Source organism: Orcinus orca, chromosome 19, assembly GCF_937001465.1.
Source record: "Orcinus orca chromosome 19, mOrcOrc1.1, whole genome shotgun sequence".
NCBI lineage: Eukaryota > Metazoa > Chordata > Mammalia > Artiodactyla > Delphinidae > Orcinus > Orcinus orca.
In genome coordinates, this window is record NC_064577.1 from 18,807,885 (window position 1) to 18,821,970 (window position 14,086).

Sequence of the window (14,086 nt, forward strand, 5' to 3'; positions counted from 1 at the left end):
CATGGCCACTCTCCCCACCCAGGGCGAGGCTTGATCTTGGCACTGGAGCCGACTTTGAGGTCCAGGCTTCGCCTCCAGTTAGGACGTGACCTTGGGCAGGTTATGTTTGTGTGTCCGGTTTCCACCATACCATGATCACCCCCAAGGACCATCATCAATCTGGAGGGTTTGGCACCTGCGCTCAGAGAACTTTCAATACGCGTCAGCTGTGATTACCTTACTTGCCCCGAACCCAGACAAATCTATCAACCTGCTCTGATTGTATGGTGAAAAGACCCCGGGTTCTGGTTACAGTCCCAACTGCAGTCTCAACACAGACACGCTGAATAATCTGGGACCAGTTGCCCCTTCTCTCTGGACCTCTGCTGCTCCGTCCGTCACCTGATCGACGTCAGATTTGAAAAACCCATTTATTGATCTTACAGGCTCCTCCCCCGCAGGAGCGCCCAGCTACAGGGATTACGCAGTCCTGTGGGAGGGGCCCCACGGGTGGGAGGCTGGTCACTCTGCTTTAGGGGCGAGGGAGGTCAGAGGTTCATAGGAAAATGGCATTTGAACGAGGCTAGAAGGATGACCCACTGGACTCCGTCCGGTAAATAATGGCGAGGCTTTTATGTCGCTGCCCTTTCAGAGATGAGCGTTCGCAGGGATCGCGTCCTGTAGTAGGCCCACTTTCCTCCTCCACGGCTGAGGTCGCGGGGACCGCGGAGGAGCACAGAGCAGGTGGTGCCCGGAGTCCGCATCCCAGGACCTGGCCCGCATCTCGAGGCCCGCTCCAGGGTCCGCTCGCTGGGACCGCGGGGGTGCGGCCGTTCTGGCCGCCAGTGCCCTGGCCACACTTGGCCGTGGCAGAGGCCCCGCTTCAGGGAGGATTGGCTCGGCTCGGGCAGCGCGCGCGCAGTTCCAGCCCGGGAGAGCCACGGGGTCCCTGACCGAGCGCAGGCTGCGCGCGCGCGTCACGTGGGCGGCGCGGGCGCGCCCCGCCGCGGGCGGGGCGCGGGGGCGGCGCGCGGCCTCCCGTGAAGCCCCGCGCGGGGAAGGACCGGAACTCCGGGCGGGCGGCTTGTTGTTAACATGGCGGCGGGAGCTATCGGCACGTCTCCAAGAGACGGCGGGGCCCACACCCGGAAGACGGGTCTCTTTTCGGCCTAGCGCGGCGGCCGCTGTGGACCCGGAAGTCCGGGCCGGTTGCTGAATGAGGGGAGCCGGGCCTTCTCCGCGCCAGTCCCCCCGCGCCCTCCGCCCCGACCCGGGCCCCGCCATGTCCTTCTTCCGGCGGAAAGGTAACGAGGGGCGCGGACGGGCGCGGGGCCGGGCCTGGGGCGGCGGGTGGTGGCGAGGCCGAGGCCTCGGCGCGGAAGGACGCTCTGTGTGCCGCGCCCGCGGTCTTGCGAGAGGGAGCGGGGCCTCCGCGCGCGCGGGCGGGCGGGCGCCCAGCCGGTTCCGAAGTGTGTGCCGGGACCCGCGCGGGGTGGTGCCTTTTGCGGACACACAGCTTTTCGGGGGCGGGGTGGTGCGTGTGTGTGCGTTTGTACCAGAAGAAGGGAATTCCTTCTGTACTTTCTTTACGGAAGTCTCGGACTTGTCAGAATATTGAGGGGTTTATGTCAAGCAACACGTGAAAAAATTGTTTTCTTCAACTAGTGCTCTTTTCCAGTTTCCCCTTTTTTCGGGGGGTGGGGTGGGGGAGCGGGATTCTGCTGTTCCTGAAGTGACAGTGCTTAACTTATGGCTAAAAGTCTCCTAACGAAAACGACTCCTTCATTTGATGGGTTAGCAAGTTTACTGAGTCCTGGCACCCAAACTCCAGAAGCAAACTGCTTATATTTCTGATTTTCAGGAGTAGCTCCCCAGTTTTTGAGTAGAGGCAGCTTGATTTTGAGCCTGGGTAAGGTTGTTGGCGTTTCGTTACCTGTACGTATCCAGAGTGGACAAGTGTGGGCCTTCTGGGTTGATTAGTGGTTCTTGTATCGATTCTCGTTGCTTCCGGGAAAATTTACCAGACAAAAACGGGTTTTGGGGAAAGCACTAAACTAAATCAGGGACTTAGGTTCACGTGACAGCTCTGCTACTAACTCTGTCACCTGGGACAGAAAAATGTTAACCCTCTTTCCTCTCTCACCTGAGAATTCAATGATTCCTAAAGGCCCCATTCAACTCTATAAATTAAAGATTTCCTTTTAAGTACGCACAGAGTTTTAATAACTGATGCCGTGTGATGAGTGAATGAAACCATGATGAGTGAATGAAAAGCACTCTGAATGAATGAAAGTGGTAAAATGGTACAAGGAAGCTTTATTGGTAAGGTACCTCGGTATAGTTAATAGCCCTCTAATTTGTCTGAGTGTTGGAATGGTTAGTTGCAGTGTTTTTTCGGGGGGGGGGGAGCATTCTGTGTATAATGAGGCAGATGCATGTTGCACAATAGACTGTTGTCTCTATTCAACAAATACTTTTGAACGTCCACTGTTTGCCAGGCACTGTGCTAGGCGCTCAGTATTAAGCACTGAACAAGACAAAATCCTTATATCCATGGAGCTTGTTGTCTGCTGGGGTAGACGGACAATAAATCAGTCTCTCTCTCTCTCTGTCTCTCTCTGTCTCCCTCTCTCTGTCTCCCTCTCTCTGTTTACAAATTGAATACAGTGTTATGAAAGAACTTGAGAGAAGAAACATATTTCGGTTTGATGTTAGTCAAAGGCCTCAGCAGGTGACCTTGAAACTTAGAGCTGAAGGAACAGCAGGAGGTAACGTACAGAGGCCAGGGAAGAGCATTCTAGGCACAGGGAATAACGTGTTCAGAGGCTGGGAGGTAAGAGTTTGGTGCCCTTCAAGAAAGAAAAGCCCACTGTGACTTGGGCTTAGAGAGGTAGACAAGGATCAAATGATTCAGAGCTTTGTAGGTCACGGTTAGGTGTTATTCCAAGGGCAGAAACAATATTACTTTTAAAATTTTAAAGAGGGGTGATTTGATCTCTTTTTATGTTTTAAAAAGATCATTCTAGATGCCTTTTGGAAACTGGATGTGGCAAGAATAGAAACTGGAGATGGTCTTATTTAGGGATCCCATCCAGTCTCTGAATACCATTTTTAAATACCACCTGTCTGCTGATGACTCCCAAATTTACATCTCCAGCTTGGATTCTCTGCCCTGAATTCAGACTGTGTATCCAGCCATTGGTCCACTTTATACCTCTACCTAATAGATGTCTAATAGATAAATCTTTAGCCTACTGTATCTAAAATTTCCCCTTAGATTTAGTCCTCCTAAACTTGTACATCACTTTTTCTCATCTTAACAAATTACATTTCTGGCCTTTTAATTGCTCAGGCTAAAACTTTAATACCTTCCTGAACCTCTTTCTCTCCTACTGTATATCTGATCTGTTAGGTCTACCCCAGAATATACCCAAATCCAACCATTTCTCACCATCCCTGACCATTAGCACCCTGGTCTAGGGAGTCATCTCTATTTAGGTTGGGTGGTTAAGGAAGTCCTCTGAGGGATGTCATTCGGATCTCAGCTTAAATGTCAAGAGGAAGCCGGTTTTGTGAAGATCAAGGAAGCAGGATTATTTTACTATAGGCTTCAGTTTGGTTTGCCTTCTTCCATTCTTGACGCCTCTGGTGTATTTTCGAAATGCATTCTGCCACACCTCTGTTCAGATTCCCTCAGTGGCTTTCTGTACATGGCCCTCCATAATCTAGGTCCCATTTCTTCTCTGTGTTCATCTCCTGCTTTCTTTCTCCATCATTCTTCCATTTATATTTGCCTCTTTGTTGTTAAGTACATTCCCACCTCAGGGCCTTTGCACTTATTCTCTCTGCCTGGAAACCTCTTCCCACAGATATGTGCCTATTTTGTCCCCCATCTTCTTCAGGTTTTTGATTAATTGACATCTTAGTGAAGCTTTCTCTGACTAGCTTGCTTAAGATTGTAGTTCCCAGGCCCTGCACTCCCATCCCGTCACCCTACTTTATTTTTTCTGTAGCATTTGTCACCATCTGCTGTACTATGTGTTTTATTAGGATGGAAGATGATTTCTGTTTATGGCTGTATCCCCATGTCTAGATTAGTGCCTGGGATATAGTTAGGAAGTTAGTAAATATTTGTTGAATAATTAAAGTAGGAAGTAATAAGTGCTGTGCAGGGAATTTAAACAGTGATGTGGGAGCAGATCGCCAGATGACAATTTGTGTTTGGATAGTGAGGGAAGGCTTGTCTGAGCAGATGGTATTTAAATTGAGGTCTCAATGAGGAAGGAGAGCCAGCCTTGCAAAGGTAAAAGGAACTGCATTCTGGCTGGAGAGAACTGGTAATACCAACATCCTGAGGCAGGAAAGAGCAGGGTTTGTTCAAGGACAGAAAGAAGGCTGAAATGTGCTGGGAGTGGAGGGCAATGGGGCATGTTTTAGAGATAGAGATAGCATGACTTGAGTAGATGATTGGAGTGAAGGAAAACTGGGAAAGCTTTGGAAAGCTTAGAGCTTGAGGTAGGAGGAGTCCAGAGCTCTCTTCTGGCAGTTGTGAGTTTGCAGAAACTCTTGGACGTCCGTGTGGATATGTCAAGGAGGCAGTTGGATGTACAGGTCTGTAGTTCTGGGAGGGGATCAGAATTTGAGTGCTGAATCTGGACTTAGAAGTATTTTGCATAAATGATGGTTAAAGACACAGGCCTAAATGAGCTCATCTGTGGAGTACATATGGGATATGAATTAGTTGTGTTGAAAGGCTAAGGTACCGTGACAAAGAGACACTAAGTACAATGGCTCAAACAAGGTAGGCCTTTATCTCTATCTTGTGTAACTATCCAAGTCCCTGGTCATCAGGTGGCTTTGCTTCACGATCATTCAGGCATCGTTTTCCTCCCATTGTGTTATTCCTCTTTCTCTTGGGGTATAGTCTGTGTGATCAAAGCCAGATCTTAGTCCCTTCTGTCAGCTTTCTGACTCCTGATAAGGGGAAAGAGAAGCATTGGCCAGAAATGGCACACACCTCTTCTGTTCACACTTCATTGCTGAGGACCGAGTCATATGGTCACAGTTAATTAACTCAGGGACTTCTGGGAAATGGAGAGAAGCTAGCCAGTTGTGTGCCAGGATACAACCCTCTTACTAGGAAGGCCAGGTAGAACCCTCTACAACCCTCTACAGCGGCCAGGTAGAATCTCCTGCCATGCTGTAGACAAGGAGAGAGCTCCGGGGTTAATCCAGCTTTTAGAAGTTGAGGAACATGAGTCATTGGCAAAGGAGAATCACAAGAAAACGCCAGTGATATAGGAGTACGATATCATGGAAGCTAAGAGAAGATAATATTTCAAAAAGGAGGGGTAAACGGGGAAGGGGCTGGAAGGGGCCATTGGGGTAAGGGTGGGGGGGTTGTTTTTTTAAGATAAAAGATGCTAAGCGCGTTTGTTCTAGGAAAGATCCGGTAGAGAGGGAGAAAATGATACCAAAGAGGTTACTTGCAAGAGTGAAGTTCTTGAGAAGACCTTAGGAGTTGGGATTAAAGCCTGGCTGTATCAAGATTTGATTAGGATACACTGCAGCTGGAGATGGCAATCGGCACAACCACTTGTTTAAAAACCTTCAAACAATGCTATAACCTGTTTATGAATACATAAATATATTAAAGGGTAAAAATGATGGAAACCATAAACATTCCATTTCTGAAATTTTTTTCTCTAGGAAGAGGGGGAATGAGTTGAGGGAGGGACTTTAGTTGTAACTGCAGTGTTTTATGTCTTTTAAAAATTCTTCTGAAGCAAATATGGCATAATGTTAAGATTTGCTAAACCTGAGTGTTCCTCATATTAAGGTCTAGTCTTGCCTTTGTTTTAAATGTTTCATAATAATAAGAAATTATTATTTCTTATAGAAGAAGTAGTGCAAAATAAGATGACAGAAATAAACCACTTTAAATATAAATAGAATAAAATCTCTATGGCTAAAAAATCTAACAAAAGTCTGTATAAAGATGGACTAAAAGATGAAGGCTCAAGTTGGGTAATAAGCCAAAATGCACCTATTTACCAGAGACACAACCAAAACATAAGGACGTAGAGAAATTGAAAATAAATGGATGCAAAGATATATCAGGCAAATGTTAACTAGAAGAAAGTTTGTGTGGTAGATGAAATACTTTAAAGCATAAAATACCATTAGGGCTAAGAAGGGCTGTAAATTATGATGAAGCGAAAAGGGTACTAGGAAGATAAAACTGTGAACTTGTTTGTACCTAAATCAGTTTCAAAAGGTATAAAACAAAATGTACAGAATTACCAGGAGAAGTCAACAAATTCGTCGTCATAGTTAGAGTTTTAAGAATGTTCTTTTTAGAAATAAAGAGCAGTAATCACAATAAAAAGAAATGGGTTAACCCAGACGATAAAAAGATGGTGATCTTCAGATTGGTTTCCTGTACTGTTTAAATGTTAAAAAGGTCATGGGAAAGTTAAAAGTAAAAGGATGGAGAAACATATCAGGGATATACAAACAGAAGGAAAGCTAGCATAGTCTTCACAACAGCACACACATGAAAAAAAGATGGAAAAGTTAAGTTTTGTGAGGGAAAGGGAACAAGAGTCATTATTCACAGATAATATGATTGCATACATAGAATATTCAAGAAATCCTAGGCTTCCTTGGTGGCACAGTGGTTATGAACCCACCTGCCAGTGCAGGGGACACGGGTTCGAGCCCTGGTTCAGGAAGATCCCACATGCCGTGGAGCAACTAAGCCCATGCACCACAACTACTGAGCCTGCGCTCTAGAGCCCGTGAGCCACAACTACTGAGCCCACGTGCCACAACTACTGAAGCCTGCGCTCCTAGAGCCCGTTCTCTGCAACAAGAGAAGCCGCTGTAATGAGAAGCCCAGGCGCCACAACGAAGAGTAGCCCCCACTTGCCGCAACTAGAGAAAGCCTGTGCACGGCAACAAAGACCCAACGCAGCCAAAAATTAATTAATTAATTAATTATTTTATAAAAAAGAAAAAACATAAGAAAAGTAAAGTGGGCTGTGTCAGATCCCGTAAGTTTCTCACTTGGCTTGAGCTACCATGCCCTTTCCTTCCTGCATGTGATCTTGCTAGTGTGTCTGCATTAGAATTTCCAGTGTTTTGTGTAATAGAGGAGAAATGGTATAATTTTTTTTAAATTTATTTTATTTATTTTTGGCTGCGTTGGGTCTTCCTTGCTGCATGCGTGCTTTCTCTAGTTGCGGAGAGTGGGGGCTACTCTTCGTTGTGGTGTGTGGACTTCTCATCGTGTTGGCTTCTCTTGTTGCGGAGCACGGGCTCTAGGCATGCGGGCATCCGTAGTTGTGGCTCGCGGGCTCTAGAGCACAGGCTCAGTAGTTGTGGCTCATGGGCTTCGTTGCTCTGTGGCCTGTGGGAACTTCCCACACCAGGGCTCGAACCCTTGTCCCCTGCATTGACAAGCAGATTCTTAACCACTGCGCCACCAGGGAAGCCCGAAATGGTATAATTTTTTAAGAGACAGTTGTTAAGGCTTGAGTAGTAGAAGTTTTAGAATGTTTGTAAGTTTAGAATATTTGTATTTGATGCTGTGGCAGGGATACACAGGAAGTCAGAGATGTTACACAACCAGAGAACTCTGTCTTTTTCTTCAGGTTGCATCTAGTAGTGAGTGGCACATGGTAATAATGTTAACTAGCGTCTTAAGTTTACTGTGTCCTAGCTCCTCTTGTAAGCCCTTTACAAGTACTTATGTTTTCATCCACAACCCTATTAGGTAGTCTCCACTGTGGCTGATGGAGAACCACACTGGGCAAGTACATGTTCGGTTTTGGTATGCTGGCTGGGAGGTGCTTTTGAGATGTCCATTTACACACGTTATCTTAACCACGCAGTAATTCTACAGTCCGAGTTTTTAACCAGAGGTAAAAGAGTGATTTTTTTAGGGTCTAGCAGACCAGGGTTGAAATCCTGCCTGTTGAAATGACTCTTTACTAACTCATAACAGTGACCTAGTTTTGTAAATGAAGGAAGTTGAGACCCAGAGAATTAAAGTAACTTGTCCAGCATCACATGGCTATCGAATGGCAGAGCCCAGATTTGAACCCAGGTGTTCTGACCTTGTCTCTCCTTAAGCTCTGAGCGTACTTGACCAAATGCTGTTCAAAGATCACTTCCTGAGAGAAGCTTCCCCTGACAACTGCCCTGCCCCGCTCCAGGGCAGCTCGCCCGATGTTGCGGAACTTTGAACACACTCACCTGTGTCAGAATAGAGCTGGTGTGATTTTTACAAGGTCTGGAAGGGGGTTTCTGGCTGTAGAAGTTGGTCATGGTGATCTCTTCTCTTCCAGTGAAAGGCAAAGAACAAGAGAAGACCTCAGATGTCAAGTCAGGTAAAGGTGAGTCAGCATGTTGCAGGGATGAACTCTTTCATCCTGTTACATTCTCCCTTATTTTGCCATTAATCGTCTCTGCCTTCTTTTATAATTACTTATGACTGTGACACATTTCCCTGTTAACTTATATACTCTTCAACACCCACCATATAATAGACTTTTACTAAGCATTTATTGGTTGTCCTAGTGATTTCAGTGAACCAGTGTCGTCCTTACTAATCACACATTTGATTATTCCCCAAAAGCAATTAGTTGACTGTATTTAAAAAAAAAAAAGCAAAAAATACTCTTTACTGAGTAGTCTGACCACTGACTTATGAAGCCTGGTTTTCTGTGGTTTATCTGGAAGTATGGATGCTTACAGTTTTCACTTCATTATTACTTTGGATGAATGGCCTTAACCTAAAGTTTATTTGGAGTCCTTTATTGGAGTCAATATATTATCCTTATTTATAGGCAAGAGCATGTTTCTTTAAGATTGTAATCTCTGCGTAGTTTTGACTGATTTCATTATGTCAGTGTACAAAAATTGAAAAGGGAAAATTATAGTGAAAATTACTTTCATGACCATTACGTACAAATTTCACAGATATAATTTATTTATGTGAATTCTAAAGATTGCTACTTATTTAGATTTTTCTTTTAAATGTTGTATGTTGTGTGGCTAGCATTGAGTAGTAACTCCATATGCTCCAGAGGGACACTAATCAATAACTTAGAGGTTTGTAAGATTAGGGAAGAAGCAGGGTAGCTTACAGCCTTATTTTCCGCTTATTTCTGATAATTTAAACCCAGTTGGTTCATACTGCCTTTTTTAAGGAGAATTTGATTGATATTGGTAAAGACTTCAAGCCCTCAGCAAGCAGAGGCTTGTGAAGTCTAGCCTTGATTGCAGTAGCAGGAGGGACTTTGATGTCCGAGGCACACCAGCCTCCGACAGTGTGACCTGGGGGAACTTTCCTCATTTGTACAACAAGGGGATTGGCCTACCTAACTCCTCAATCTGTCCCAGGCTAAAACACTCCATGCTTGTACTCTATTTATGACAGTACATTGTCTGTGCTCACATTCACTGCCTTAACTTTATTATTATTTTTATTTATTTATTATTTTTTTTGCGGTACGCGGGCCTCTCACTGCTGTGGCCTCTCCCGTTGCGGAGCACAGGCTCCGGACGCGCAGACTCAGTGGCCGTGGCTCACGGGCCCAGCCACTCCGCGGCATGTGGGATCTTCCCGGACCGGGGCACGAACCCGCGTCCCCTGCATCGGAAGGCGGACTCTCGACCACTGCGCCACCAGGGAAGGCCCACTGCCTTAACTTTAGAATAACACAGACGCAGCAGGGAAACAGGCCCTCAAGAAGTTTGCAGTCTGATTAGAAGGACAGACTCAGACCCAGAACAGTAGCAAATAAACCAAAATCGTAATAACTATGGTTTATTGAGCACCTGTTCTGTTCTAGGTGTTAGACAAAAATTGTGGCTGTAACAGTGAACAAAAAAGACTTGGATCCAGATCCTGCCCTCGGTGAACTTACAAATTGGTGGTAGGAAGAGGAGCATGAATCAGATGATGCACAGATGGCTGGGCTCAGTCAGCAGTGGTGGAGATAAAGAGACCTGGACAGAGCCGTGTGGGAGGTGGAATAGGTAGAGCTTTGTTCTCGATTAGGTATGAGGGCGAGGAAGCTAAGCCTGGCACCCAGCTTTCTGGCAGGCCTAACACTGTGGCTGGTGGAGAACCACACTGGGCCAGTACCTGTTCCTTTTTGCTATGGTGGCTGGGAGGTGCCCTTGAGACGTCCATTTACACACGTTATCTTAAGCACAATAATTCTACAGTCCAAGTAACCAGATAAAAGAGTGATTTTCTATAGTCTAGCAGACCGAGGTTGAAATCTTCCCTGTTGAAATGCCTCTTTACTACCTTATTGACTTAGGGCAAAGCACTTAACTTTGTTCTGTTTGTGTATTCGTCTCCAAAATGAAGAAAATACTGGTCTTGTAGCATTATTGTGAGAGATAAATGAAATAATGTACCCCCAAAAAAGTACATCAAGAAACCAGTACAGGGCTTCCCTGGTGGCGCAGTGGTTAAGAACCCACCTGCCAATGCAGAGGACATGGGTTCGAGCCCTGGTCCGGGAAGATCCCACGTGCCGCGGAGCATCTAAGCCCGTGCGCCACAACTACTGAGCCTGCACTCTAGAGCCCGCGAGCTACAACTGCCGAGCCCATGTGCTGCAACTACTGAAGCCCGCACGCCTAGAGCCTGTGCTCCGCAACAAGGGAAGCCACCACAATGAGAAGCCTGCCTACTGCAACAAGAGTAGCCCCCTCTCTCCGCAACTACAGGAAGCCCACGTGCAGCAACGAAGACCCAACGCAGCCAAAAATAAATAAATTTATTAAAAAAAGAAAGAAAGAAAGAAAAGAAACCAGTACAGTGCCTTGTACATAGTAGGTTTTATATTGGTAGCTATTACCATCTAGTTTTAACAGAGTAGGCCCTTGATATGTTGGATTAGTTGTTAGTTATTAGTATTACAGGGAGTTCAAAGGAATTTGAGATCAGCAGATGGTTTCTGGAGCATAGGGAAGCCTTTATAGAAATGAGATTTAATGTGTATGAAATTTGAATGATAAGAAGGATTTGAATGAAAGAGTCAATTCTTCCTCTTTCCCTTACCAGCCCAGCTTCTTATTTCTTTGAGTATATACTGGGCAGAAGGACCTTCAGACTACTAAAAGGAAATTTTTAAGATAGATTGAGGTCAGATTGTAGAGGGTCTTAAAGACCAGAAAAGAGTTGAGACAGAGAAAACAGGGAACCACTATGGGCTTTTGAGCAGGATGTTGATGCTTTACATACGGCATTTATAGAGGTTAGTCTGAAAGAGTCATGTAGGATGGAGACCCTAGAAGTGCTTTGCTGTGATACAAGAAGGCCTGTACTAAGGGTGTGGTGTTGAAAATAAACAGGTCAGTATCTTGAAGGAAAAGTCAACAGATCTTGACAAGCAAACAGGTATAGTGAGAAGAGTGGGTCCAAGCTCTTGAGCTTTAGGGACTGGTGGATTGACACAGAGAGGGAAATGAGAGGAGAATTAGTCTGGAAGAAGATGTTTTAAGTTTGACGTTTGGAAAAATTGGTCTTGAGATGGTAAAGATGACAAATGAGAGGTTGGTTAGTAGCAAATAATTAGAGCCACAGGCAGGAAGCTGAGCTCAGAGGTCAGCCTGAGATCGGGTCAGGGTCCCCTCTGCCTCCAGCTCTGCAGGGGTGAGCCCTTGGAGCTGGCGCTGGGAGGGCCCGAATCAAGCGCATGTGTGAGACTTTCCCCTTGAATCAGCCAGAGTTACAGTTAACTCTGTTTTGTCTATTTTAGATAACACTTTAGATTTTAGATATCTGTTTTAGCTAAAGTTTTATCTATTTTACAGACATATCAAGGTCCCACTTAAGTTTATTTGGGTGGGGGGAGCTTACAGCTAAAAAAAAGCTTGGAAAAGATTGCTCTAGTAATAACTGAAGGTTTGAGAATAAATGTGCCTTCCAGCAGAAGGAGTAAAAGAAGAACAGAGAACCTTGGGAAGCAGAGGAGTGGTGGATGCCGTGTCTGGCCCCGTGGGCGCTGATATGCGCATTAAAGAGAAGGAGAGGGAGGAGCTCTTGGGAGAGGAGAAGGGGGAAGAGTAAGGGACCACGAGGCCTGGGGGTGGGATGCTAAGAGGGTGAGTGTGAGAGAGGTGGCTCTAACAGAATTAAGAAAGAGAGAAGAAGGCTTGCACAGATGAGTTAGTATTATTTCACATCATCATACACGTCTAATTAGGAAACAATCAGAAAGTCTCACTGTTCTTGATGCAGGGTATTTGTAGCTTGTCTGTACAAAAAAACTAGATATTATTGTTTATAAACCTACCAAAATGATTCTGCTCCCTTCAATTTATCATCAAAATAAAAACAAAAAACAACTTCCTTCTAAAATTGAAAAAATCATTTGAAGACAACTCCATTGCATAATTCTCCCAGCTCTTATTGAATGACTGATAAATACATATGCCTAAGATAAACATTCTCATCTGCTTTATCCTGTAAACACATCTCACAGTAATAGATTGAATTACAGTACTATGTATTCTTCATAGGAGGTATTACGTGGTATCACTCAGATTCTGTGTCCGGGAACCGTTTGCTAAGATTGAGAGCACTTATCTGTTGACCAATTTATCATAAATTGACCGCTCAATAAAATAAGTGGTGCTAGTAGTCAGAAGTTTAGTCATCTGAGAGTATTTATATTGAGGGTGTGGAATGCTCAGTGACCTGTATGTTTCTAGCCTTCTTGCTATATAGCAATGCACAAAACCAAAACTTCTTAAAAACCTTTCATGAGAGTCTTTGATATTTGTGTAGAATAAATGGGATAGGTGGAATGTTAATTCAGCTGTAGCAACAAGTTCATAGGGTTACTTTGACCGTATTATAATATGGAGTTGATGATTTCCTACTAACACATTGGTGACTAACCTCTTTATTCTGAAGTCAAAAGGATGATACTAATATTTCTTCAGGCTACTAAAGAAAATATGTGAATTTTTAAGTATGCTTCATCTTTAGGCAGCTTGAACTTTGATCAGTTTTTATTAGACGGTGGAATTTTGTTACTCATTTAAAAAGTAAAATAAGTTTCCTGAAGAGTATTTTTCTAATTTTTTTCCCGTAAGCTTTTATTTTGGAATTTTAATTTTGTTCCTTCAGCAAGCAAGTATTAAGGAATTGAAAAGGGTCCATGTTTCAGAATGTTTGCTGCCTTTGGTACTTTCTGTCTTCAGTAGAGTTCTCAAAGAGAACTCAAAGAAAGATCTCTTTTTTTTTTTTTTTTTTTTTGCGGTACTCAGACCTCTCACTTTTGCGGCCTCTCCTGTTGCGGAGCACAGGCTCCGGACGCGCAGGCTCAGCGGCCATGGCTCACAGGCCCAGCCGCTCCGCAGCATGTGGGATCTTCCCGGACCGGGGCACCGGGGCACAAACCCGCGTCCCCTGCATCGGCAGGCGGACTCTCAACCACTGCGCCACCAGGGAAGCCCGATCTCTCTTTTAAGTTACATTTTTGGCACAGTATTTTGAGAATTACAAATAATAGTAGGACATTTCTTTCCAATTTTCTGCTGCTTGGTTAATTTACCATTTCCCCAAGTATTTTTGTTGAGTGTATGTACTTAAGAGAGGTGTTACAAAATCTAATTTTTCAAGTTCCCTTAAAGCCCTCTTAGGAGACAGTTTTAGACTATCAAATTGTGTTTAATTTTTAACAATTTTTTGAAAAATTATAGCTTCAATATCCGTACATTCCCCACAAAAAAGCACTAAAAATCATGCCTTGCTGGAGGCTGCAGGACCAAGTCACGTTGCAATCAATGCCATTTCTGCCAACATGGACTCCTTTTCAAGTAGTAGGACGGCAACACTTAAGAAGCAGCCCAGCCACATGGAGGCCGCTCATTTTGGTGACCTGGGTAAGTGACTTTGAGTTTTTGTTAACTTCCTAGGAGGAGGAACTGAGTATAATATGTGAAATTCCTGCCAAAGGATACCGAACTGTGTAATTGGATGGGACTTTGAAAAAAATGTTTTAACTGAAGTAACAGCTATAAGTGTAATTAATGGATGACTCCATGTTGTGCTTCTATAAATATAAAAAGC

The 14,086-nt window shown here is 44.6% G+C and overlaps 1 protein-coding gene across 7 annotated transcripts in view; it reads left to right on the forward strand.

Annotated features, from left to right (window-relative positions):
• Positions 1-555: 555 nt before the first annotated feature.
• AKAP10 (A-kinase anchoring protein 10) overlaps positions 556-14,086 on the forward strand; it is a 60,152-nt gene continuing 46,621 nt past the window's right edge. For 2 of the 7 annotated variants that reach the window (XM_033422792.2, XM_033422793.2), the window contains exons 1-3: positions 1,019-1,283; positions 8,331-8,378; positions 13,717-13,899. In XM_033422792.2, the coding sequence (XP_033278683.1) occupies positions 1,196-1,283; positions 8,331-8,378; positions 13,717-13,899 (319 nt within the window). In that variant the 5' untranslated portion in view covers positions 1,019-1,195. Of the gene's footprint in view, positions 593-1,017; positions 1,284-8,330; positions 8,379-13,716; positions 13,900-14,086 lie in introns of those variants that run through there. The other 5 variants (XM_033422790.2, XM_033422791.2, XM_033422789.2 and 2 more) reach the window with 5 other exon arrangements.